The 25,117-nt window shown below is 39.6% G+C and overlaps 1 protein-coding gene across 3 annotated transcripts in view; it reads right to left on the reverse strand.

Moving 5' to 3' along the window:
* The window catches only part of PRKD1 (protein kinase D1), a 317,603-nt gene extending 305,373 nt beyond the window's left edge, over positions 1-12,230 (reverse strand). The window contains exon 1 of one of the 3 annotated variants that reach the window (XM_045900646.3): positions 11,631-12,228. In XM_045900646.3, the coding sequence (XP_045756602.1) occupies positions 11,631-11,894 (264 nt within the window). In that variant the 5' untranslated portion in view covers positions 11,895-12,228. Of the gene's footprint in view, positions 1-11,377; positions 11,569-11,630 lie in introns of those variants that run through there. The other 2 variants (XM_064570895.1, XM_064570894.1) reach the window with 2 other exon arrangements.
* Between the last annotated feature and the right edge of the window lie 12,887 nt (positions 12,231-25,117).

Here is a 25,117-nt window from a genome sequence, read left to right on the forward strand (position 1 = left end):
GTAATCTTATTGTGGCAATCATTTTGCAATATATACAGGAATCAAATTATCATATTGTATATCTCAAACTTACACAACGTTATATGTTAATTATATTTCAATAAAGTCAGGGAAAAAAACAAACTAGAAAAAACAATAGTATCAAAAGAAAATAAAAAAACCACAAAGAAGTTATGATGAGCTTATTGTAGGACAGACATCTGATATTTATTAAAATATTTTAAATCTGGGTAGTATGATCCATTTGGGGGCTTATGTGAATTTCTCACCTTTTCTCCAATGAATGTGACATATTAAATTTCCAGTTACTGCTATAACAACCAACCACAAACCTAGCAGCTTTTAAAAACATAAATTTATTCTCTTCCAGTTCTGGAGATCAGAAGTCCAAAATCAGTTTCCCTGGGCTAAAGTCAAGGTGTGGTTCCCTATGAGGTTCCGAAGGGAGATCACTCTTCTTGCCTTTTTGAGCTCTGAGCTCTCAGCTTTGACTGTATTACTTGCTTCCTGACATCACCCCAAACTTCTGTTTCTGTTGTCACATCTCCTATCACTACTATGCTCTAACTACCCCCTGCTTCCCTCATATTTGGACCCCAGCATTCCTTGGCTCTTGTCCATTTCCTCCATCTTCAAAGTCAGCAACAAGGGATAGAGTCCCTCTCACGGTTAGAATCTCTCCTGCTTCTCAGTCTCATCCATCTGACCTAACCTGGAAGATTCAACACTTTTAAGGCCCTCATGTGATGGAACTGGGCTCACCCAGTTAATCCAGGATAATTTCCCTGTCTCAAAATTCTTAATCACATCTGCCAAGTCCCTTTTGCCTTATCGTTCACAAATTCCAGGGATTAGAATGTGAACATCCTTGAGGGTCATTATTCAACCTATCACACATGGTAATTTTGTAATTTTCAAAATAAAAGAAAAATAATTAAGTAATTGAAGTATAAAAGTTATAATTTTTCACGTGGGGAAATCTGAACCGAAAAGATCATACAAAATCAAGTTCCTTTTCAAGTGGCTTTAGACCCACTAACTTGCATTATTTTTCAGGAGCCAGAACCTTCAACATTATAATTTCTGAACCTATAATTCTTAGTATTACTTCAACAACATATTTATCAACAGAAACCAAGTAAAGAGTGATAGGTATAACATGTATTTGCTTCATTCAGTCTATGCCTCTGAACATCTTAAGAAAATATGAGCTAGGGCGCCTGGGTGGCTCAGTTGGTTAAGCGACTGCCTTTGGCTCAGGTCATGATCCTGGAGTCCCGGGATCGAGTCCCGCATCAGGCTCCCTGCTCAGCAGGGAGTCTGCTTCTCCCTCTGACTCTCCTCCCTCTCATGCTCTCTGTATCTCATTCTCTCTGTCTCAAATAAATAAATAAAATCTTTTAAAAAAAAAAAAGAAAATATGAGCTACAGCCTACATGTTGTGATTGTGGGACAGTACAATTTCCAAAATTTTATATCCCTTATTTGCCTATTTTTTAAATAGAAAAGGAGTTTTCTAAGTAATCAAGAGCATTTGTGTGAAATTCTCTCTCTCTCTCTTTTTTTTGCTAACCATGTTATTTTCTCCAGCGCACAGAATATAATAAAGTACAACTCAAAACTATGATAATGTTATCCTTCTACATGTAAGTCAGTATATTTTGCCTTTGTGATGGTTGCCATGGGTGCTGAAGCTTCAAGGCAGGCCTTTCCTGTTTACCTATTTGAAATAATAAGGTAGTATGAACTACCAAAATAAGTAAAATTATTTGTTGTTTGACACAATAAACATGTACAAACCTATCAAAGTATCTTGATTTATAGTGGTTGGAGAAAGTGGACTTAAAACTACTTTAAATACTACATTCAAAGTGAGATCTAATTAACTAGTTAATGAAACCAATTCTAAATGTTCATTGTCAGTTCATCTTTAAGTTATACGAAAACTTTTGATCACAGGGGATAACATTCTAACCAAAGTAAGGTTTATGTTTGTTTTTGTTTTTAACTTAAGACTCCATTTAGAAAAGTTACTCAAAATGACATGGCCAATATATATAATCTAATGATTCTTTCCATGAAATAAATTCTAGGTGTAAGTTTTATCTTTAAATATACATGGATTTTTGGGGTGCCTGGGTGGCTCAGTAGGTTAAGCAACTGCCTTTGGCTCAAGTCATGATCTGGGGTCCTGGGATGGAGCCCCGCATCGGGCTCCCTGTTCGGTGGGAAGCCTGCTTCTCCCTCTCCCACTCCTCCTGCTTGTGTTCCCTCTCTCGCTGTGTCTCTTTCTCTGCCAAATAAATTTAAAAAAAAATCTTTAAAAACAAACAAACAAACAAACAAGGATTTTTGGCCAAAAGATCATAAAATGTCTTCCCTAAGGACGGTTTTTCTGTTTTTGCTTGTTGTTTATTTTTAACTTAAAACTCCAGTTTTTATTGTTGAACACACACTCAAAAGGAATTCTAGGATAACAGACATAAACTGAGGGTTCTGGACAAGTGGTTTTACAGTCATTCTATTTAACATAGTGTATTAGCTCAGATCCACTCTACTGGTCCATTCCCAAAGAACTGAATAAAAGCAAAGATCATGCAAGATTCAGTCTTTTATTCTTGGAAGAATAAAAGCTACTGGCTATATTTAATTATTCTGAAGATCTATATCCCAGGGTGACAACAGCTCATTCCATGTCAATAGATGAAATTAACATCTGTCACAGGGAAGGGCACAGAGCATTCCTGTCTAGGAGCTATTCTGAGGCTAATCTATTTCTCAGCACTAGTCATTTAGTAGAGAAGAGCTAGGCATGAGTGACCCATCCAACTACTCCTCAAACAGCAACTGATGCCCTGTGTCCTACTAGTTAAAGATGAATGGTCTCAAGATAAGGCTTACAAGGCACAGTACTTGACTAACAGATACCTAGCAGATTCAGACTTCTAGTACAGCTGGAGAGGTCTGTTGCCTTTCTGTCAGCCAAGAGACCACCAGGAAGTCATATCAAAAGAGAATTCTCTATGTAACTCATCCATTGTATTAAAGCTGCAAAAGTTCTAAATTTATCAAAAAGAGGCAACATTTCAGGCACCCTTCTCACCTATTAGGAACAAATAACTACTACATGCTTCCCAGTAGTCATGCAGGGCAGGAACCCTTTGGATTTAATTGAATTACTGATATACTTTAGATTATATTGTGTCTATATATAAAGATACATTTTTGTAAAGCCTAAAGATAGTACCATTAGTCTGCAAGGGAAATATTGGCCTTAGCCCTGTACACAAGCAATGCAAAGGAATGCAAGGCAAGTCACAATTTGGAATAGCCAGCAGTGGAAAGAAAACCTCCACATGGCCTGATTAATCATGCACAACAAGTGGGACTAAGTTTACCTTAGGGTGTGTTCATTCATAACTGACCAAAAATAAGCAAACAAATACATAAAACTTATAAAAAGAGAAAATGTATCTGCAAAACATGATCCTTAGCATATGGGCAATCCAAATACCTCTCAAATGAAAAGCAACCACTGAAAGGCACTTTTCTTAAGGACCTTTAGTTATTTTCTCAGAATCTCCTCAAAATCAATGAAGTATTCAAGAAGAAATGATTCACTGATTTACACTGGTAGCTAAGATTCTTTATACCCACAAGTCTTGAGCCACACTGATCAATAGGTGGTCTTCCATAATCGCTTCTTCCAAGATACCTCCGTGTCCATATCTCCCTGGGAAGAAGTGTTGTGAACCAAGGTAGGCCAATTTAATCACACAAGGTAATTAACTTCTTTGGAAAAACAACAGTGGTGTCTGGAAATGTAAAGATGGGTAAGGCATGGCTATCTCCACCTCTTCTTACTGGAGTAAAATAAAAGCAAATTCAAACCAAATTCTGCCACTCCACTTTAAAAAAAAAAAAAAAGGCATATTAATTCCTCAAGGGTGAGGTATGGCTCTAAAATACTTTGGGCAATCAGCTATCTGTAATGGCCCTAATACTCCCAGGGAGAGTCCATCTTTAATGTTCCTCACATTAATTGTCAGTACTTGGGGGGAGAGGCGGGGGCAGGATCTTGCTCAGTAAGAGAAGCATTGTTGTGGCGGCCACCAGAGTGACTACACATTTAGCTGACCACGAAGTGGGATGTGAATTCCAGACGAGGGAACCCTTCCAGACTAAGGAATCACTTAAACACACACATAAATAATACACTGTCAAAGCGTTAAGTGCCTTTAAGTAAATTTCAGCTAACACAATAGGAAATTTAACATTTCCCCCTCTCCCATACTCTGATAACTCCAAACTCTCTGTTCAGATCTATGGCCAGCCCAGCCCCCTCTGTTCTTAGGAATAGCTATAGTGAAGTGAATCAGATACTGGGGGATTTGCTTTCTACTTAGTAGCCAAGTGGAATGGGGTAAACAATTTAACCCCCTCAGGTTCCTTACCCTTAAAGTAGAGAGAATGTCTATCGCAAAGGGCTACTGTGAAAATCAGAGATGACAAATGAAAAGAAGCCAAGATACAGGCAGGCACAGAGAGTACATGCCAGGAAGGTTTTGTTCCTGGAGGCTTCCCTCTGCCGGCCATTGTTACCGTGAGGCCCAGAACCTTACAGAGCACGACCCAATGCTCCCGGGATGAGCTCTTCCTAAAACTCTCCTACCAAGTCATCCTGGAGTTGCTCTTTGAACCTTTCATTTGTGACACTGTGAAAACTTCCAAGGAGAACTACTCAGCTTGTAAAAAGCCACCCCTAGACCTCTCCCCACTGCTATCCATGAGTTACGTGGTGGGGCCATTCTCACTAACTCAATCCACAGGAGGTCAGAGCTTCACTGTCCTCTTCTGCCCTCTGGTGCCACTAGTCTCATAATCCCAGAAGCCTCGCCTACGGTAGCCTGCTCAGGTCACCACCTATACCAAAGCTTAACTGCCACCCCTCCAACCCTACCATTTCCCTGACTCTTTCCAGCTTTTGACAAGAGCAAAAGCTATAGCTGTTTGACCTAGACCATTGCTTTTGGTCACAGGGTCTCGAGCCCTACTGTTACTGTTCTGAGGGTCTGACTGGACTAACCAATCTCTAAATAATTACAACTCTATAAGTCACATACGTTCTTAGTTGCAGCTTTCCATATCCAGGATGCACACCAAACCTTTCAAAGACACTGAGTACAAAGACTCTACAGATGGTTCCTCATGGCCAGGAGACTGGACTTTTCCATAAAATGAGAAATATTCTCCTGTCCCACCCTAATAATCTGTTTTCTTTGATAAAGAAATCACTCTTAGGTGTCTTCAAATTCTTCCCATTCCCTATACCAGATGCCCTGAAGCTCTTATGAATGCCCCCCCTGAAGGTTGGCCATGATACCCCGAGAACTTTGAAAGATCACTGATTGTGATTGTTTAAAGGTTTTATAATGGGGCATGGACTTTAATAAGAGGTAAGGAGTAATTAGTGAAAAGATCTGAAAAAGATTTGTGATTGGCTCAGCGAAACGGCTAACTCAGTTGTTTCCGAGTAAAACTGCCTCTCATCCCAATATCACACTTCGGCATGTGTGCAAACAACTGTGTTATATGAGCTATTCATCAGATGTAACAACTTAGCAAACAACCCCTACATGCTAGTATAATAGCAAAATATGATCTCCCAAAGTCATTTCCAAGTGCCTTCCTCCTCGTATCAAGGGTAGATTTGCAAAGGAACTTCTGATTTTGGTCTTCAGGACCAGATTTGAGAATCATTATGTTGCCAAATACCGTACCCTTACCTATTTTATTTCCCTTTTTTATCAAATGAAATATCATTGAAATTACACTTGCAACTGAAGAATTAAATCAACTTCTTGTCAAAAATAATAAAAAGCAATGAAGATGTGCTGTACTTTTATCAGCATATGTGTTTTGCATTTAGCAATAATCAAATTACTCCTTGAGGAATTCTGAGAGGTTGAAATTTGAGAAGCAGTTTCAAACAACTACTCCTAAGATTTGCCGTATTATAGAGGACAGAGAAAACATGTTATCTAGGCCTTACAGGCCTTAAAGTCATACTGCTTTTTAATACTACAATTTTATTCAAATATTGATATAAGATAAAGTACACATTTCTTTTGCTAACAAGACAGTATGCCAGTTTGTAAAGCCTTGGGATATCAATAATCCTATTTACTATGCACCTATTTGCCAGGCAGTATATTTAATCCTTTATATATATTATCCTTAATGTTCAAAGTAATCTTAGATAAGTCACAACCACACATTCACAAGCTTACAAATTTGTTTGTACTGTCCAGTAAGGTCAATAAAGTTATTCATGCATAAACTGGTGAAGGCCTATATATAAACACCTCACCAAAAAAAAAAAAAAAAAGAGTAATAATAACTGCTAAATAAAGTTTTAAATCTCCCTTAATACCCGTGATAGAAGCCTGTTGATATGGACAAACACAGTTATCAAGTATGGGGCAAATTTTCAAACTTTACTAAAAATTTTCCAACCCCACCTACCCTCCAACCCCCACATACACACACACTATAGATTTCACAGAAAATTCTTTTACATTTATCTCAATCCTGGATCTAAAGGCCCAAATTAATTTCTATATTTGTCAAAACATCCAATCATCTAATTCTTAGAATATTCTCTAGAATACTTTCTAGAATATAGAATATTCTAGAGAATTCTCCTTGTGGGGGGCCTGGCTGGCTCAGTCAGAAGGACATATGACCCACGATCTCAGGTTTGTGAGTTCGAGCCCTGCATTGGGATAGAGACTACTTAAATAAAATTTTTTTAAAAAAGGAATATTCTTCTTGCGAAAACTGTCAAATAGCATACCTCTATAAGAAAAGGTTTTCTGGGGCACCTGGGTGGCTCAGTGGTTAAGCGTCTGCACTGGGCTCAGGTCATGATCCACCCCCAAAGTGGGCTTTTAAAACTATGTTCCAAAACACACTTATATACTTAGATAATAAACTACTATGTATATGTGTAAAAACTGCACATATATAGTACATGAGCATTACATATATATCAAAATATATTCCTATTATACTACTAAGCTTGAAATTATAATTTTAAACATACACTATTGAATTATATTAAGAATCACTTAATGAAAGGACAATTTCTATACTTCATCATTAAATCAGAAATCAAATGACCTATAATAATGACAAATATAAAATCTGAATAAAAAGTATACACCTAGGGGCGCCTGGGTGGCTCAGTCATTAAGTGTCTGCCTTCAGCTCGGGTCATGATCCCGGAGTCCTGGGATCAAGCCCCGCAGCATCGGGCTCCCTGCTCAGCGGGGAGCCTGCTTCTCCCTCTCCCACTCCCCCTGCTTGTGTTCCCTCTCTCGCTGTGTCTCTCTCTGTCAAATAAATAAAAAATCTTAAAAAAAAAAAAAAGTATACACCTAAGACCCAAACACCATCATTAGCTTAAAAGGATGTTGTTGTTCCTCATATGTTGGGCTGATCAAGTAGTTAATTATTTCCAGCTTAATCTGTAGAAATAGAGTAGCTAAAATTACAATAAAGGCAAAAATGACACTACAACTGCTAAGAGAACAATTTACAATTAAGAAAGTGAAACAATTATAAGCATAGCAAAGCTACTTATTATTCTTTTAGTGAGCTATCTTCTATAAAATCTCACTCTTTAGTTTCTCTGGTCAGATACATGACTGTGTAAACTGAAACTATATGCCAAGAGACTTACTGATGTTATTACTTCATTTTAGTAAATTCAAAAGGGAAATATGAGTCATCTTTCTAATAAGATAATAACCAAAATGAATGGACAGGTAGTCATATTAGTTGCATCTCACATCCCTAAATTAGTACTGCTTGTTTAAAAAAAGTGTGCGTGTGTGCGTGCGCGTGTGTGTGTGTGTGTAGATAGACAATGTACTATGAAACCAAACTAATTCGTCCTTTGGGATACTGTTCCTTGCCTCAAAACAATTCCTTCTTAGTCTGTATATTCAAGGTTCCTTTGATAGTAAAAAGTAACAGTGTTTCAAAGCGAAGTCCATTACTATTATTTTTTTGCCTTCCAGAAAACAATAATCATGTTTTTATAACATACTAACAAAATGCATGTCTTTATATACAACCAGCCTTCAAGGTTATATACTTGCAAAGTAAAGAAATAAGCATAAGTAAAACCTTAGGCTAATACTTCCAAAAAAGAAGGAATAACATCTTGTATATTTAAACATTGTTACATACAGAAGAGCCAGACTAGATTTTTGACCTAAACTAAAAGATAAAAGAAGTAATTCTTTAGCCATATAATTCAGTACATACTTGGACTACATTTACCTTAAAATGCTGAATTACCATTAAAATTTTTCAAGTACAATCAAATGTCTGCCAGTTTCCAAATCTACATAATCAAAGAAAAACTATACTCTAAATTCTAAATAACAACAGTAATAACTTGAAGATGAGTTTCTCAGGGACAGGATCTCTCTTATTCAGCCCTACACACCTCAGTTGCACACCCCACAAGAAATGGCCCATGAATGTTGAGGAAATAAATTGAATTGTCAGCTAATACTTCCAAAGATTTAAGCTACTCTGATCTCTTTTAGTATGAGTACTTAGAGAATTCTCAAATCCTATGAAACCCCTTTTCAAAAAGTTAATGAAACAATGAATGTAGAGGGGCGCCTAGGTGGCTGCGTCGGTTGGTTAAGCGTCTACTTTCAGCTCAGGTCATGATCTCAGGGTCCTGCGATCGAGCCCCGCACCAGGCTCTCTGCACAGCAAGGAGTCTGTTTCTCCCTCTCCCTCTGACCCTCCTCCCGCTTGTGCTTTCTCTCTGTCTCAAATAAATAAATAAAATCTAAAAAAAAAACCCAATGAATGTAGAGGGCTCAGAAAATCAGGAGAACCTTCTGCTGTAAGCTCAACATGACTCCATGTCTACATTATAAATCGTAAATGACTTCAAACTCTCAGATCCAACCTAAAACATTCATTTCCCTCCCTCCCTCTCTCTTTTTCCCTCCTATCATGGTTATCTTCAGCCAGTACTTAAAAGAACCTGAAATAAGGGACAAAGGATCTCCTCCCATTTCCTTAATTCAGCACTGACCCTGTCTGCCATTTCCATTGTCACAAAGCAGAGAGATCCCTGCTATCCTGTGATGGATATTCAGCCCTCTTAATCTTGTTTCTGCCTTGGGTGATAATGTAGCTCAAGATAGATGACAGAAGACAGAGAGATGGAAGTTTTTCTGTCCAGACCCACCATCCAGTAAATATTTACTTACAGTATTCTGTATATAAATAACCCTCAAATCCATATCTCTAAATCGAACTCTTTGCCATAACCTTTAAAAAAAAAAAGTACAAGGGAGTTCTTTACCTTGGCTATCCCAAGCCATTTAACTTCTCAAACTTCTTTCAGCAAGAGAAGAGCTACAAGAGTAAATACAAAAGGAAGAGGTTCCCCTTATAAATCAGCCACCAAGGCTGATGATTTTCCCTTTCCGGTACCTTTCCAGGTCTCTCCCCAGAGTGTTGGCTCAGGTCTCAAGTAGCTCATGACTGAACTCCAGTTTTCTTTCTACCATAACATTTTTGGCATTCTAAAACATCTTCTACACAGCAAATACATCTTTCAGATGTCCTTGGTTTGATATCTCTATGTGGAAGACTACTGAGGCTTCTACTAATTTATGTTCATTTTAATTTCAAGGCCTTTTCACCGTTATAGTTTCTCTAAATAACCTAGTCACTACCCTCAGGCCTGCTGCAATCCATAGGTGCTTGGAGCCTCTCTCCCTTTGCACTCATATCCTTCCCTCCATAGAACCCCCTTCTTGGTAGCTACTGAGACAACTGGAATTCACTCTCCATTCAAAATCCCAAATCCCCAAACCTCTTGAACCATTAATGTTTCTCTCCATCCTAAACTCCATCAAGGGGTGTGTGTGTGTGTGTTGTGTGTTAAAGCTGGTCAAAACAGTCCATCCATATTAATCTGACTCAATCTGAATATTCCCTGTGACTCTACCACTTGTTTTAAATTTAGGTAAATGAAAATTCTATACAATTGCATTAGCTTTCTCAGAAATTTCATTATACATTGTTTTTATGCTTATCCAGTAATGCTCTTAAATCCACTGGTTTGCACCCTAATGAAGACTGTTGTAGACTACAACTTCCACTAAGTGAAGGCTTTCAGTGCCTAGGAGAGTACTCTTGTTCACCTGCAACAAATATTCCATAATATTGATGAGGAGGCACAGGACAGGACTTATACTAGAATTAGACAGAATTTGTCATTTACATGGAAGTTGAAAAAGATTGAGTCATATGCACTGTAAAATGTCACTACATTCAATAACCAAAAATTCTTGACATCATTGTTGCTTAGTCTAGCCTCCAGAACTTTTACAAACTTCTTAGATTACTGATTTTTCCCTGGGGCTTTTTCTAAAAATCCCTGTGCTTGATACCACAATTAACAACACTTGGAATTAGCAAACTCTGTTCCAAATACTTTAAAGAAAACATTCATGATTATTCAAGTGACCTTTATAAGGCAAGTACTAGCCAGTCCTCCAGGGCTGAAATTCAGCACCTTTAGAGACTTCTGTCCCCACCCCCTAAACCCTGCCTGTTTATACTGAGAAGCCTGGCGCCATGGCCCCCTCTCCTTCACACTCTTATCACCCCTTTCCATGCAACATCACTCTAGATGGCTACAGAAACACCCTGAAATTCAGAATTGCACTATAAACAGTGGTGGGCAGGGTGAGTCTCCTCCCTGGGTGGGCTGGCCCAGGATAACGGCACTTTTTCCAACCTGCCTTTTGTAACTGCCGTCCAGAGTCCCACAGCCTCAAACTTAAGGGCACAGCCAGCCTTGGGGTGCTCCTGGGAGTGCCCCCACCTTTTATATGTCTGTGCCTCCACTTCAATGCCCCACTATCAGTGCCTCAGGGTTGAAAAATTTGCTTTCACGTTCACACAAAGGTAGGACTAAAAAACTACCAGGAGGCGAGTGGTTGTGATCTGGTCAGTTGTTTTCACAGCTGGCTGAGTCAATCACCCCCTCTTAAAAGCTTATTTGACAGGTGAGAAATTCCTCATCTCTAGATCATTCCAGGAACTCCTCAGCATCAGTCTGAGCTGGGAGAGGGGCCTGAAGAGGAAGGGAGTGGTGCTGAAATCGTGTTGAGCGTGTCCCGGGGGGAGGCGGGGGGAACTCTGGTACGGGAAGGAGGAATCTGGCGCCAGGAACGTGCCGGTCCAAGGTCCAGAGGGAAGGGGGGGGGGGAGCCGGGAAGTCTTAAGAGCAGGGAGAGGCGCTAAGAGAAATGGGCAAGCAACATACCTGGAAATGTCCCGAGAGGAATGGAAATGGGTGAGGAGGTTGCGGACTGCAGAGAAAGCGGGAATGCAAGATGAGGCAAGGGGAGAACCGGAAACAGGGAATGCAGTGCCTCAGACGCCGGCGTCCAACCCTGGCCGGTGCCAGACCCTTCCAGAGCGCCGGCGAGGCTGGCTCCCGGCCGAGCCCCCGGAGCCGGAAAGTTGGCGCGGCGAGGGGCGACCGGACGGGCAGCGCCCCCTGTACGGCGCCTTACCTTCTGGTCGACGATGGAGCAAGCCATCTCGCGGACGTGCGCCAGGCTGTAGTCCCCGGACGAGTCCTGCAGCAGCAGCACCGGCTCGCGGCTCAGGCCGATCTGCAGATGGAACGAGAGGCCCCCGGCCGGAGCCGCGACGGGAGCCAGGAACGGCGCGGGCCCCGGCCCGGACCCCGGGATCAGCGCGGCGGCGGCCGCTGCTGCCGCCGCCGCCACGGGCAGCAGCGGGCTGGGCGGCCGCAGCACCGGAGGGGCGCTCATCGCTCGGCAGGGCGCGCCAAGGGCCGCGGGGTCGGGCAGCCGAGGGCGGGGGCCGGCGGAGCGGCAGCCGAAAAGTTTTGCTGCCGCGGAGCCGGGAGCTTCTTTCTCCAAGAGCCGAGGCGGAAAATAAAAACTTTCCGGAAAAGTCCCCGCGCGGGGGGAGGGCGAGAGGATGAGGATCGGGAGGGGAGCGGGGGAGGGAAAATGGCTGAGGCGGGAGGACTGCGCCGCCGGGAGCGCGGGCGCCGCTCGCGGGAGGCGCTGCCGCCGCCGTGGAGCAGCCGCCGCGGCGCGCTCCGAGGGCCGGGGCGGCGGGTCAGCGCGGCCTGGGCGCCGGGCGCCGGGCGCCGGGCGGGGGCGGGGAAGGGGGCGCGAGGGGCGGGGAAGGGGAGCTTGGAGGCGGGCACTGCGGAGACACCACCCGGCGGGCGCCGGAGCCGCAAGAGCCGCGGCCGCGCGGCCGCAGTAGCCGCAGGGCGCCCGGTCGCCGCCCCCTCTGCCCTGGGTTCCCGGGGCCTGAGCCTCCCCGAGCCCGGGCAGGACTGAGCGGCGGGGCTTGAGGCCGCCTCCGCGGGCGTGGTCCATCCCTCTCCGTCCGGACTCCGGTCTCCGCCGGCCGGGGTGCCCGGCCGCAGACGGAGGGGACGGGGCGCATCTCCTCCGACCCGCTTCCTAGCGCCGCCAGCTTCCCTGTCCCCAGTCCCCGCCACCAGTTCCAAATGCCCGAGGACAACGCACTTCTACCAGTGGGGCGACCTGTGATGGACCGAAGGACGCCGAGCCCTGCGGTTTTCCGTGGGTCTCACCTTCGAAGCTTCAAGGGAGGATGAAAATAGAGGGTCCTCGGAAATCCACTTACAGCCCGCCTCCTTCTGGGAGCCCTCGGGTTTCTTGCCAGAGAGGGTAGGAAGCCTGTCCACGGAAATGTATTTAAACCTGTCTCTACCTTTTTTGTGTCTGACACACCCCGATACTCCACTCCACCTACTCCACCGCGGCTCCCAAGGCACCAGACTTACACAAGTGGCCGAACTGAGGAGATGGTCTCTTGAAAGAGCAGGCATTGTCTTCATAAAGACAGGAGGAAGGTCTGATGTGGCCTCTTTCCCTTTATCTTATTCTCTATCTGACACCTCTACTTCTGGAGCCTCGGACACCCTGGTTTCTTTCCTCTCCCATCATTCTAAGGTCTGCTTTGTAGGACTGGTGCTCCCGGCCTCACCCAGCGCCACCACCATCAAGGCTGGGCACTATCTGCTCCAATTCTGGTAGTTGCTTTTCGTTGTTGCTGTTGTTGTCTTGACAGGGGTAGGGGGATGGGTGCTTCCCAGTCTGTGGAGACGAATTCTAATCCTATCCTTCCCCCAGGATGGGCTTCAGGGGTGTGACTGTGCAGGTGCACAGGGCCCTGACCTCAGAAGGGCCCTGCCGGGTGTAACCCTCTGCCACAATGCTTTGCTGCCTCTCACCATCTTGGAATTCTTAATAATTTTTCATTTTGCAGTGGGCTGGGCAAATTACGTAGCCCACTTCTCCAGTCCTTCCCCTTACGCTGCACAAGTGCGCATACCACCTACTCGAGCAAATCAGTATGTACGTTTTCTTTTGTATTTAAGTTGCATTTTATTTCGTTTTGTTCTATGTATGTATGTATGTATGTATGTACGTATGTCTTGATCTATGTTTCTGACCCAGGACAGGACATCAAAAGTTAGTTTCCTGTTAGACCCCTGTTCTCAGGCTTAGCAACGGAGCCTTGAAGGTCTCCAATGATCCTATGTCATTCGCTGCTCTAGAAGAGATTTAAATTTATTCTCTCTGGATCTGATGGTGTGATAAGGTCTACCTGGATGGACTGGCATTTTCCCTGCCTCCTTACTCATGAAGTAGTTCTCTTCATCCATGGTAGAGTATAATTTTTCTAATATGGCAGATTCAGCTAAAGTAGGAGAATGGTGGGTTTATTCTTGATACAATGCTGTTCTGAATTCTCTAGGAAGTTGTGTTTTGTTTTTTGTTTTTTTAATGTCAGAACACGTGTTTCATTTTCTTTTAAAGTTTGGATAGAGTATTCCCCCAACTTTCTATTACCAGAAAAAAAAGTTTCCTTGTCAGTTTACAAGGTACTCACAAAAAGTTAGTTTAGCTGAAGACATTCGTGTTTAATAGGTAACACAACAAAGTATTGAGGCCTTCTCTGTGTCAGGCACTAAACGGGCACCAGGCGTGCAGCTGTGAAGACAGACTAGGTCCCTGCCATAACGAATCACATTTAAAAAGGAAAGAAAAAAAGGAAAACAGTAACTAAGATTATTTCTGATAATCATAATTGCAATGAATAAAAATAATGCAATAGTAATAAGAATGACTTGTGGGGAGGATAGTAGAGAAAGGAACACTGCTTTGAACTAGGGATGAGGGAAGGTTTCAACTGAGTTTACACTTGAGCCAAAGCCTAGATAATGGAAAAGGGCCAGCCTTAAGAAGATCCGGGTTAATTACACTCGAGGCATAGGGACCAGTTAACATAAAGAGTGTAACAAAGAATGTACTTGGCATTTTCAAGGCACAAGAAAAGTGTGTGAAATGAGGTCAGATAGCTGGTAGAAGCCAGATCACAAAGGGTCTTGAAAACCATAGTTAAGAGTTTCTATTATGCTGCACTGCCAAAATACTGAAAGGTTTTTTAAACCAGAGAGTAAGATTTAATTAGCATTTTTTTTAAAGATTTTATTTATTTGAGAGAGAGAATGAGAGACAGCACAAGAGGGAAGAGGGTCAGAGGGAGAAGGAGACCCCCTGCTGAGCAGGGAGCCCGATGCGGGACTCGATCCCAGGACTCCAGGATCATGATCTGAGCCGAAGGCAGTCGCTTAACCAACTGAGCCACCCAGGCGCCCTTAATTAGCAGTTTTTAAAAATCGCACTCTGGCTACCATGTATAAGAGAAAAGAATCGAAGAAGAGACACCAGGTAGGAGACTTGCTGTTGTCCAGTCTAGAGACATTTGTGGTTTGGACGACTACAGTTGTAGTAGAGATATTAAGAAATAGGAAGATGCCGGCTCTATTTTGGGGGTAGAACTGATGAATGAGGTTTATAGGGAGAGAGAAAAGAGGGGATTCATGACAGACTCATGAGTTTCTTAGCAATTAGCCTATTGGTGGTGCTGGATTGAAACAGAGAAGATAGGGAGGAAGCAAGTTTTGAAAGAAATAAGATTTCTGCTTTACCATGTGGAGTTTGAGATGCCACCAGATATTCAACCTGGAGATAACAACTACAACTGAATACTTGAGCCCAGAGTTTAGGAAAGAGAATAGGGCCAAAAACACATTTGGAAATCATTAGTGTGGAGATGTTAGATGAGAAATCTACAGAGGGAAGACTTCAGGCATTCATCAGTTACATGCAACTCACAGGGCTTAGATGTCCTACTTAGGAAGAAAGTAAGCTATGTAAATAGCTGCTTCTTATATTCTGGTTTCTCAATAGTATGAAAGATTCTTGTGGGGTGTTGGAAATCACTGAGAAGGAAACAGGGGCGGGGGAGAAAATTCTAAGGAAGCCCTGAAGAATTAAAATTACTTTTAAGAAGTTGGTAAATTACTGAATGACAAAGAATGAATAAGGAGAAACAAGAAGAAGAAAAAAAAAAAAACTCAAACCACAGGAGCTCCCCATAAGAAGCAGAAAATTCCCAATGAGTGGTTATTACAATTTCTGTGGCAGGCACCTAAGATCTGACCGTTTGCCAACCTCTACCCACTTTTGCTGAACGACAAGAGAATGAACAATAGATAATACTTGAAAGAAATCTGATGGGTATCTCCAGTGCCTTCAAAATTATACATAGAACATGTGGAAGGTTTTAAAGAATTCAGTGGTTTTAATGCCTTCTGGATGTGTGAACTTTGGAAAAGAAGAAATAGAAAGTGAATAGCTATTTATACAAATTATATTCATGAAATAGGATTTCTTTTCTTTTTTTTTTTTTTTTAGATTTTATTTATTTATTTGACAGAGACAGAGATAGCGAGAGCAGGAACACAAGCAGGGGGAGTGGGAGAGGGAGAAGCAGGCTTCCCGCGGAGCAGGGAGCCCGATGCGGGGCTCGATCCCAGGACCCTGGGATCGTGACCTGAGCCGAAGGCAGACACTTAACGACTGAGCCACCCAGGTGCCCAGGATTTCATTTTTTTTTTTTAATTGTGGGTAACCTATCTTAGAAAGAAGGTTCAATACGCTAACGAAGACTGTATGTAAAAGTGAGTTGGGTGTGCAGAAGCATATGGAGATATTTATAACAATTTCCAAAGATAAATGCTAATTCTGTAGGATATTCTCTAAAAGAGAGCTGTATATTGAAATAATTCTGAAAATAACTGCATAAATTTCATTTTTTGTTATAGCTTATAAATTAAATTAGCACTTAAATCCTCAATATAAATTAGCATATAAAGGCATTAAGAAGTCCTACAAGCTTTATTTCACTTAACAATACTTTCTAGACATTCTTGACTTTAAAATCCCTCCTCATTTGTTGCTGTTGTTGTTTTTACCATGTAGCATATCTTAACATTTCACATAGCTAGTGTTCCACAGAACACACTTTGAGAAACAGTACTATACAACAAATTTAAAAGACCTTAAGTTAAAAGTTAAAGGTAAAGAAAATTGCTCAGATAATTAAAAGCAGATACTTTGAAGAAGAGCATGAATGACAAAAACAGATGCACATAATATTGGGAGTGTCCACTAATTCATAATTAATTATCAGAGGATTAAGAATAATCTGATTAGAGGGCGCCTGGATGGCTCAGTCAGTTAAGCATCTGCCTTCGGCTCGGGTCACGATCCCAGGATCCTCAGATGGAGCCTTGCTTCGGGCTCCCTGCTCAGTGCAGTGGGAGCCTGCTTCTGTCCTCCCCCCCACTCATGCTCCCTCACTCTCTCTTGCTCTCTCTCTCAAATAAATAAAATCTAAAAAAAAGGGGCGCCTGGGTGGCTCAGTCGTTAAGCGTCTGCCTTCGGCTCAGGTCGTGATCCCAGGGTCCTGGGATCGAGCCCCACATCGGGCTCCCTGCTCCACGGGGAGCCTGCTTCTCCCCTCCTTCTCCCCCTGCTTGTGTTCCCTCTCTCGCTATGTCTCTCTCTGTCAAATAAATAAATAAAATCTTTATAAAAAAAAAGAAGAATCTGATTTGAATGGGAGTCAGTCTGGAAGCACTATATGCTTTGTTCAGATGAAATGGGCAACAGAGAAAGAGAAGTGAGTGGAAAAGATATGCAATTCTATAGCTGAAAGGGTCCTATCCTCTAAAACAACCATTTTTCAGCCTAAGAAACTGAGGATCAGAGAAATTATACACCAATGTGGAAATGAGAAATTGGAAAGAGAAAGTATGGTCCCAGGATGTCCTTCTTTTTATATAATTGAACACTGGAAGTTGTAAGCATACGGATAAAGATAATGATGGATGGATGATAGATTATTAATATATATGATAAAAACATTTTATGCTGTTGTTTGTTTAAGAGCATTCATAAATTATAGTCTGTAAGATCAGGTTAAATAAGGATAATGTGACAAAACTGGTACAACAGAAAAATAAGGGATGCCTGGGTGGCTCAGTAGGTTAAGCGTCTGCCTTCAGCTCAGGTCATGATCCCAGGGTCCTGGGATGGAGCCCCGCATCAGACTCCCTGTTCAGCAGGGAGCCTGCTTCTCCCTCTCCCTCTGCCTGCTGTTTCCCCTGCTGTTCTCTCTCTCTCTCTCCCAGGCAAATACATAAATAAAATCTTTAAAAAGGAAAAAAGAAAAAGAAAAAGAAGGTCCTAATGGAGATGTCAACCATATAGACATCTGCCAAAAACCTACTAAAACCTGGGTGTGTGATAAAATGTTGCCTATCTTACTGATATCTTCATGGGAAATAAAAAAGAAATGAACTTGTTTAGTTCACCAAGAAGAAAAGAAAATTGATTCTTTAAGAAAGCAGATTTTTTAAATTCCAAGGGAAAAAAACAGGTAAGATTGTAGAGTTAGAGACTCCAAAAAGGACAAGAGGCCTTCTCTGAAGACAAGCTTTCAACTATAAAATCATCATGATCTAGGTGAGGAATAAACCCAGACTCCAGTGTGACCACATGCCAACTTCTAGATGAGTACAGATCTGCAAAGAGAATGAACAAAAATAGATATAAGCTATATGAACGAGAGTATATACAAATAAAGGTTATTTTAAGCTAAAAGCAATAAGTACTAGCTATACATAAGAATGCTAAGTTTTGGAGGCACCTGGCTGGCTCCATCGGTAGAGCCTGTGACTCTTGATCTTGCGGTTGTGAGTTCAAATGCCACGTTGGGTGTAGAGCCTACTTAAAAGAAAAAGAAAGAAAGAGTGCTAAGTTTTTAAACATTCTCCCACCCCTGAGTAATTAAGTTGTAGGCAAAAATTGAATTTTTCATTTTAATTTTTACTTACGTGAGGTTAAACATTTTAATGTGCTTATTGGTCACTTGGTCTTCTTATTTGAATATCATATTCTAAATTCCTTACGTGTTTTTATATTGGAATATTCCTTTTCTACACATAAATAAAGAAGAGACTGTTAATAGGTAAAGAATGTCATTCCTTTGGGTTTTTGTTTGTTTTTTTAAGATTTTATTTATTTATTTGACAGAGACACAGCGAGAGAGGGAACACAAGCAGGGGGAGTGGGAGAGGGAGAAGCAGGCTTCCCGCTGAGCAGGGAGCCCGGGACCATGACCTGAGCTGAAGGCAGACGCTTAACGACTGAGCCACCCAGGCGCCCCATTCCTTTGTTATATATAAAAGCAATTGCTTTTTTGCCATTCATCTTTTAATTTTTTATGGGGCTGTATTTTTCAAGCTGCTTTATAAATATTTTTTCTGCCTTTATTTATATTGCTTAGAATGGAATTCCCTAATCTAATCAGAAAAATATCCATCTATAGTTTTTATTTTGCATTATTACTCTTAGGATTTTTTTGTTTTAGTACTTCAATCTAGGAGCTATCTAAGTACATGTATTAATTTCTAGACATTTTTTTTCCTTCAAGTCAATAGTCAGCTACTGGAGGACATTTTTATTTGCTTTTATTTTCATCAATGGGTTAAAAGAAATAGATCCAGCTTCCAGCATTTACCTCTAAGTTTCCTAAAGTATGTTTTAACCGATATTTCTCTAATTTTTGAGGTCATGAGTGTACTTTAAAATTTATTGTCCAGGGAAAAAAATAAAATTTATTGTTCAAAATATTATTATTATTATTATTATTTTTAGATTTTATTTGTCAGAGAGAGAGACAGAGGCAGGCAGAGGGAGAAGCAGGCTCCTCGCTCAGCAAGGAGCCTGATGCGGGACCCAATCCCAGGACCCTGGGATCATGACCTGAGCCAAAGGCAGACGCCCAACTGACTGAGCCACCCAGGCATCCCTGTTCAAAATCTTAAAGCTTTACTTTTGCACACATACATTTACATTTCTACCATTTTTTGTTCTTGTTAGACTTGATTCCCTAAACATCATTCCTTCCTGGGCAGTAACAACTTTGACTCTGCTGCTCTAGTAAGAACCAAAACCTACTGGCCCAAAGGTACAAAATTAGCTCAGGTTCCCTGTAGAAAACAGAATGACACACTTTTTCCTTGAACTTCAATATACTCACAGTCTATTGCTTATAGCTGCCAACTCTAATTGTGCACATCAGCTTTTATTAAATCAATCCAATATTCAAATTCAGAAACCATTAACAACAGCACATTTCTTTTTATAAAGATGCAATTCTTCTAATCCTGTTTTCAAGGCCCATTCGTTCCAGGGATACAAACTTTTCTTCCCTGCTTATTGGATTTTATTTGTTGTCATAGCCTAACACTTTCCAGCTATGACTATCAAATACATTCCATTAGTTGATAATATGCCATAACCTAATTTATTCTTAGTACATGTCATTTTGTGAGATTCAATATTATTTTATTTGGTACATTTTAAAAAGCGCTGACTAAATTTTGAAAAATTAAGAAAGAGTAAATGAGTTGCCATTAATCCAAAGTTACTTTTTGGGTTCCTTCCTGGAAAATTTTTTTTTTGACCTGAAATTTCTTGCATGTTGTTTCTGATGCTTGATTTGGAAAATGAAATTTTTTAAGGGAAAGAATCTGGCAGATTTACTTCTTAGTGACATAACCAGGAAAAATAGTTTTAATAGTTTAAGAAAAAATAATTTGCTTTTCTTGGCTTAGAAAAATTTTAAATGGCATTATTTCTAAAATTCACATATTACTATAAAATTCACATGGCACAAGGTTGAAAGGATGCATAATTAAAATGAGGTCATTTATATGGAATTGAAGCCATATTTTATCTAGTCATCATGCTGCATTTTGTTTATTAATTCTTATCCTCAAACATACAATCCTGGAAGTCATACTGTTGCAACCACAGTAAATTTTCTTTCCCATAGTTTACTATTTTTCAACTGAATTATTTACGCATATGAACTCACATGCATTCAAACTAAAAATCTCTGCCTCAGACAGCATTAAGCAGAATATTTACTTCTTGATTAAATATTAATTTTATATATATATAAATTGTTTATATTTATAAGATATTGTATATACTTTTCATAAATATACTTTGTTTTGTTCAATCAGTCAACCAGACTGTCTAGGAAAACTGAAGTCCTCATAAACTGAAAAAGAAAAAAAATCATTAGATTTTAGACTTATTTGAGAATGTATTTAAGAATTATGCACATACTCTTTTAGATGAAAAAAGAACATTCTAGAATACCTTAACCTTTCTGCTTTGCTTCTCTGGTTGAATGCCGCCTTGAGGTTGACAAGTGTAGATAATGGGATTTAAATGCTTGTTTGTTTGTCCATGCAACAGCTGTCCTATGACTGTCCAATACATCTTTGTCTTCTCTTTATTTCAATACATTTTCATCTACATCTGACCTGACAAGCTGAACTTTTTTTAAAAGATGTATTTGTTTGAGAGACAGCGTGCCTGAGTGGGGGAGGGGCAGAGGGAGAGACTCTCAAGCTGACTCCCTGCTAAGCACAGAGCCCCTGAGCCAAAATGAAGAGTCTGATGCTCAGCTAACTGAGCCACACAGGTGCCCCTTTACAAGTTGAAATTTTAAAAAATTTAGTTATTGAAATAAATTTTACTTGCTTTGGAGAAATAAACAATTTAAATCATCAATGAGGAAGATTCATTTTAACCTTTATTTCCTTTACCAAACATATTTTCTTTGTTTTTACAAAGAATATTAAAATACTTCATAATTGTATGATAAAAAGCATCTATTAATGATTTATTACCTGTGTTCTTTCAAAAAACAAACCATCTTAATGAATAGAAAAATCTTATCAAAATAAATAAGTAGCACAAATACTTTAGCTAATATCCACAATCTCTGCTGTAACATTTGGCTTTAACTTTCTTCACAGGCAAAACAAAAGAAGGAAAACAATGAATTCCTAATTCTTATTGTCTGATTTAAAAAAAAATTTTTTTAGATGAAATTATCACAGGTGTCCATATTATACAAGACATGGAAAAACTCTTGATTTACATTCTGAGCTCCCTGAGAGCAAGACTCTTGTCGTACCCTTCTATCCCTTAGTACCAGTACACAGCAAATGCTTATTAATGTGCTTTTTGAATAAACTGTTCAACTCCACTTTGAAGATTAAAAATTTGCACACATTTTTTTCAAGGTAGTAGTCTTTTATATCCACCCTGTTCAAAAGCTCAAGTCAGTAACCAGCTCTAAGTATGAAGACATTTCCTTTTGGGACTCATTTAATGAGGTTCAGATAAATGCTATCCTCGTGATCTAGTCAGATCCGATTCGCATAGTTACTACTCTGTCCGGATATAGCACTTTCTTAGCGCTATTACCCTAGCACCCATCACATAGTATTGATGCATCCTATACCCTGTGGGAACCATTTTATAACCATCTCCACATACCCCTCCTCATGTGGTATAGAACCATTACCTGGCATAGACTAGAGACTGATACTTGGTAATAGTTCAATAATTGTTTACTGAATGAGTCAATGACTTGAGTTTAAAATGTCTTCAAGAAATGGATAGCATAATCTAATGGCCTAGCTTCCCCAAAATCAACCATCTCAGCTGTGGAATAACATGTACAGTTATTTTCCTGATTATAAAAGTAACACATATTAATTTTAAAAATTAGGAAAAAATAAGATGTAAATTAAAAAAACTATAATCTAACTCAGCATTACTATTAATCTTCTATTTTTTTCTATGTGAGTGTGTGTGTGTCGAATCATACTAAAAGTATTGTTTGAGCGGCGCCTGAGTGGCTCAGTCAGTTAAGCGTCTGCCTTCGGCTCAGGTCATGATCCCAGGGTCCTGGGATCGAGTCCTGCATCGGGCTCCCTGCTCTGTGGGAAGCCTGCTTCTCCCTCTCCCACTCCCCCTGCTTGTGTTCCCTCTCTGTCAAATAAATAAAATCTTTAAAAAATATAAATAAAAAATTAAATTAAAATATTGTTTGTTAATCTGATTTTTAAATTTAACATACCAAGCATTTTCCTGAAGTCATTAAATATTCTTCAGAAACATTTGGGATGGCTGCAGAATATTCTAGAATGTGGTTTGTCACTCCCTATAGTTGAACATTTATTTTATTTCATTTTTTTGCTGACACATTTTTTTAAAATGTGAAAAATAGCACCATTACTTGGGCAGAAAATATATTCATAAATTGTAATAAAGATTTAGAAATACAGTTACAAGAAAAAAAATAAGACTAATAAATTGTGGGAGGGATTGACTCTGCTAATAAGGATTATATGTAGAGGGTTTTAAAATAGAATAATATAATGATGCACAAAATTTCAAAGAATTCATGATGGTGAATTACATTAAACTGACATAAAACCTAAAAACACGTTTTTCTAACTAGCAAGACATATCATAGATTTTTTAATTGAATATTCAAATCAAATTTGACACCTCAGGAGAACATCAGCTCTGCTGTCAGAAATCAAAACAGTGATGTATGCTATATTTGGAAAGTAAGTAATAGAATATAAATATATATACATTTTTTACTGTATTTTATTATGACAGAAATTAATTAACTTCATGAAATATCACTGACAAGCAAAATTGTAAAGTATTTGCTTTGCTACTTCCCAACCATACTTTTTGTTAATTGGCTAGAAATATAAGTGCCAATCTAATTTTCTTAATGTTAAAGTATAGTACTTTAAAAATGATAAGCACATGGTTCACAAGCAGATGGAATAAAGGATGTTTAAAATTAATTTTTAAAACTTTGCAAAATATGTTAAAAGAAAATTTTCTATTTTCATAAACCAATCCCAGTTTTCAAACTTACAAAGTTACAGATTATTTTTATTTTTTGTATTTTCCTTTTTATTAAAGTCTAGTTGACACACTGTGGTATGTTAGTTTCAGGAATACAACATAATGATTCCACAACTACAAAGTTACAGCTTATTGAGTAATGACACAATTGATTAAATAATCCAGTTTTTAGTTTAAAAATTAATTAAACAACATTATTCTATTTGGCTTAGAAAATTTGCTTGGTTCATCCCCAAATTATGTCAGTGTAATATCTCTAACTGATTCATACTCAAAGATACTGTTAAACTGCATATCTGTGAAGCACTTTAGCAGTCGACAGCCTTGAAACAACCGAGAGAAGGCTAGCTTCTTCTGAACAAATACCAAACACACCCACACTCACACACACACACACACACACTCCAGTGCACTGTATTAGCCAGAATAAAGCTATGGTCACTGTAAAATAGCCCTTCTGAGACTCATCTCAAAATCTTAACTTGTAGAATTCATATTTTAATGGCAGAATGATGAATGTGGCCATTAGGAGTTGAATTATGTCCCTCTAAAATTCCTATGTTGAAGCCCTAACCCTCGGTACCCCAAAGGTGACTGTATTTTGAGACAGAGCTGTTAAGTTAAAAAGAGGCTGTTAGGGTGGGCCCTAATCCAATCTGCCTGGTGTCGGAATAAGGAAATTAAAACAACGTGGAAAGACGCTAGGAGCATATGTGCTAAGAGGGATGACCATGTGAAAAGGCAGCAAGAAGGGCAAGGGCATCTGCAAGCCACAGAGGCCTTGAAAGAAACCAGTCCTGCCAGCATGTTGATGGTGGACTTCCAGTCTCTAGAACTGTGAGAAAATAAATTTCTGTTGCTTAAACTGTCTAGTCTGGGATATTTTGTTATGGCAGCACTAGCTAAGGAAGACAATAGCATGTAATGTGTGAGGGTAGAGTGAATGTATTTTATGTATACATACAGAGCACAAAAGACAATGGTCTATTTTTCTGGACCACTCGGCACAGAGTACAATAGCCTCCCTTTCCAATTTTTGACCTTTTTGGTTCCATCAGAAAAATGTGGGAGGGGAGTATATTACTGAAAAATGTCAAGGAAAAATACTAAATTACTTAATAAGATAATACAACCCTGAACTTAACAATTCACAGAAAATTAGAATAATAGAGTCTTTTTAATCAAATCTATTTTGCTGTTTTTGAGTAACAATCACATGTATGAGATCAATCTTGATTAAGTTATTATAATCAAATTGGATAAAATTTTGTCCTTGAGGGAATGAATATTTTTCAGGATTTAAAAAATGCTTTAAAGAAACCACCAATAAGAGAAACAATTTTCACGTGGTATTTTATATCTTTTGGAAGGAATACTAGCTGTTATTGTTTGTAGAATATTAGAGGTAGAAGTGGTATTAAAGACCGTCTTACCGAATTGCTTCATTTTAGAGGTGAAAAAAAGAAATGCTGCAAATCACACAAGTTTGTAAAAGTGCCAAGCCAAGAATGAGTCAACGCTGTTTTGATTACACCAGTGGTCTGCAATCTGCATTTGGCTATGCACCCCACTGTAAAAAAAAGAGAGAGAGAGAGAGAACATGTACTTTTGATATATGTTTGTATATTATTTGTAATTTAATATATATATAATTATATGAATGGTATATGACTGGTATAAAATATATACAAAAAGAGAAATTTAAAATCACATTTAAAGGGCTTCCAGTTCTGGATAACATAAAGTAGATACAATTTTCCCCACTCTTACTGCTAAGTACAACTAAAAACTCTGGATGTTGTATGTTA

This window comes from Mirounga angustirostris, unplaced genomic scaffold (genome assembly GCF_029215605.1).
Source record: "Mirounga angustirostris isolate CCGP_5_RB_7025 unplaced genomic scaffold, mMirAng1.0.hap1 SCAF_9, whole genome shotgun sequence".
Taxonomy (NCBI): Eukaryota; Metazoa; Chordata; class Mammalia; order Carnivora; family Phocidae; genus Mirounga; species Mirounga angustirostris.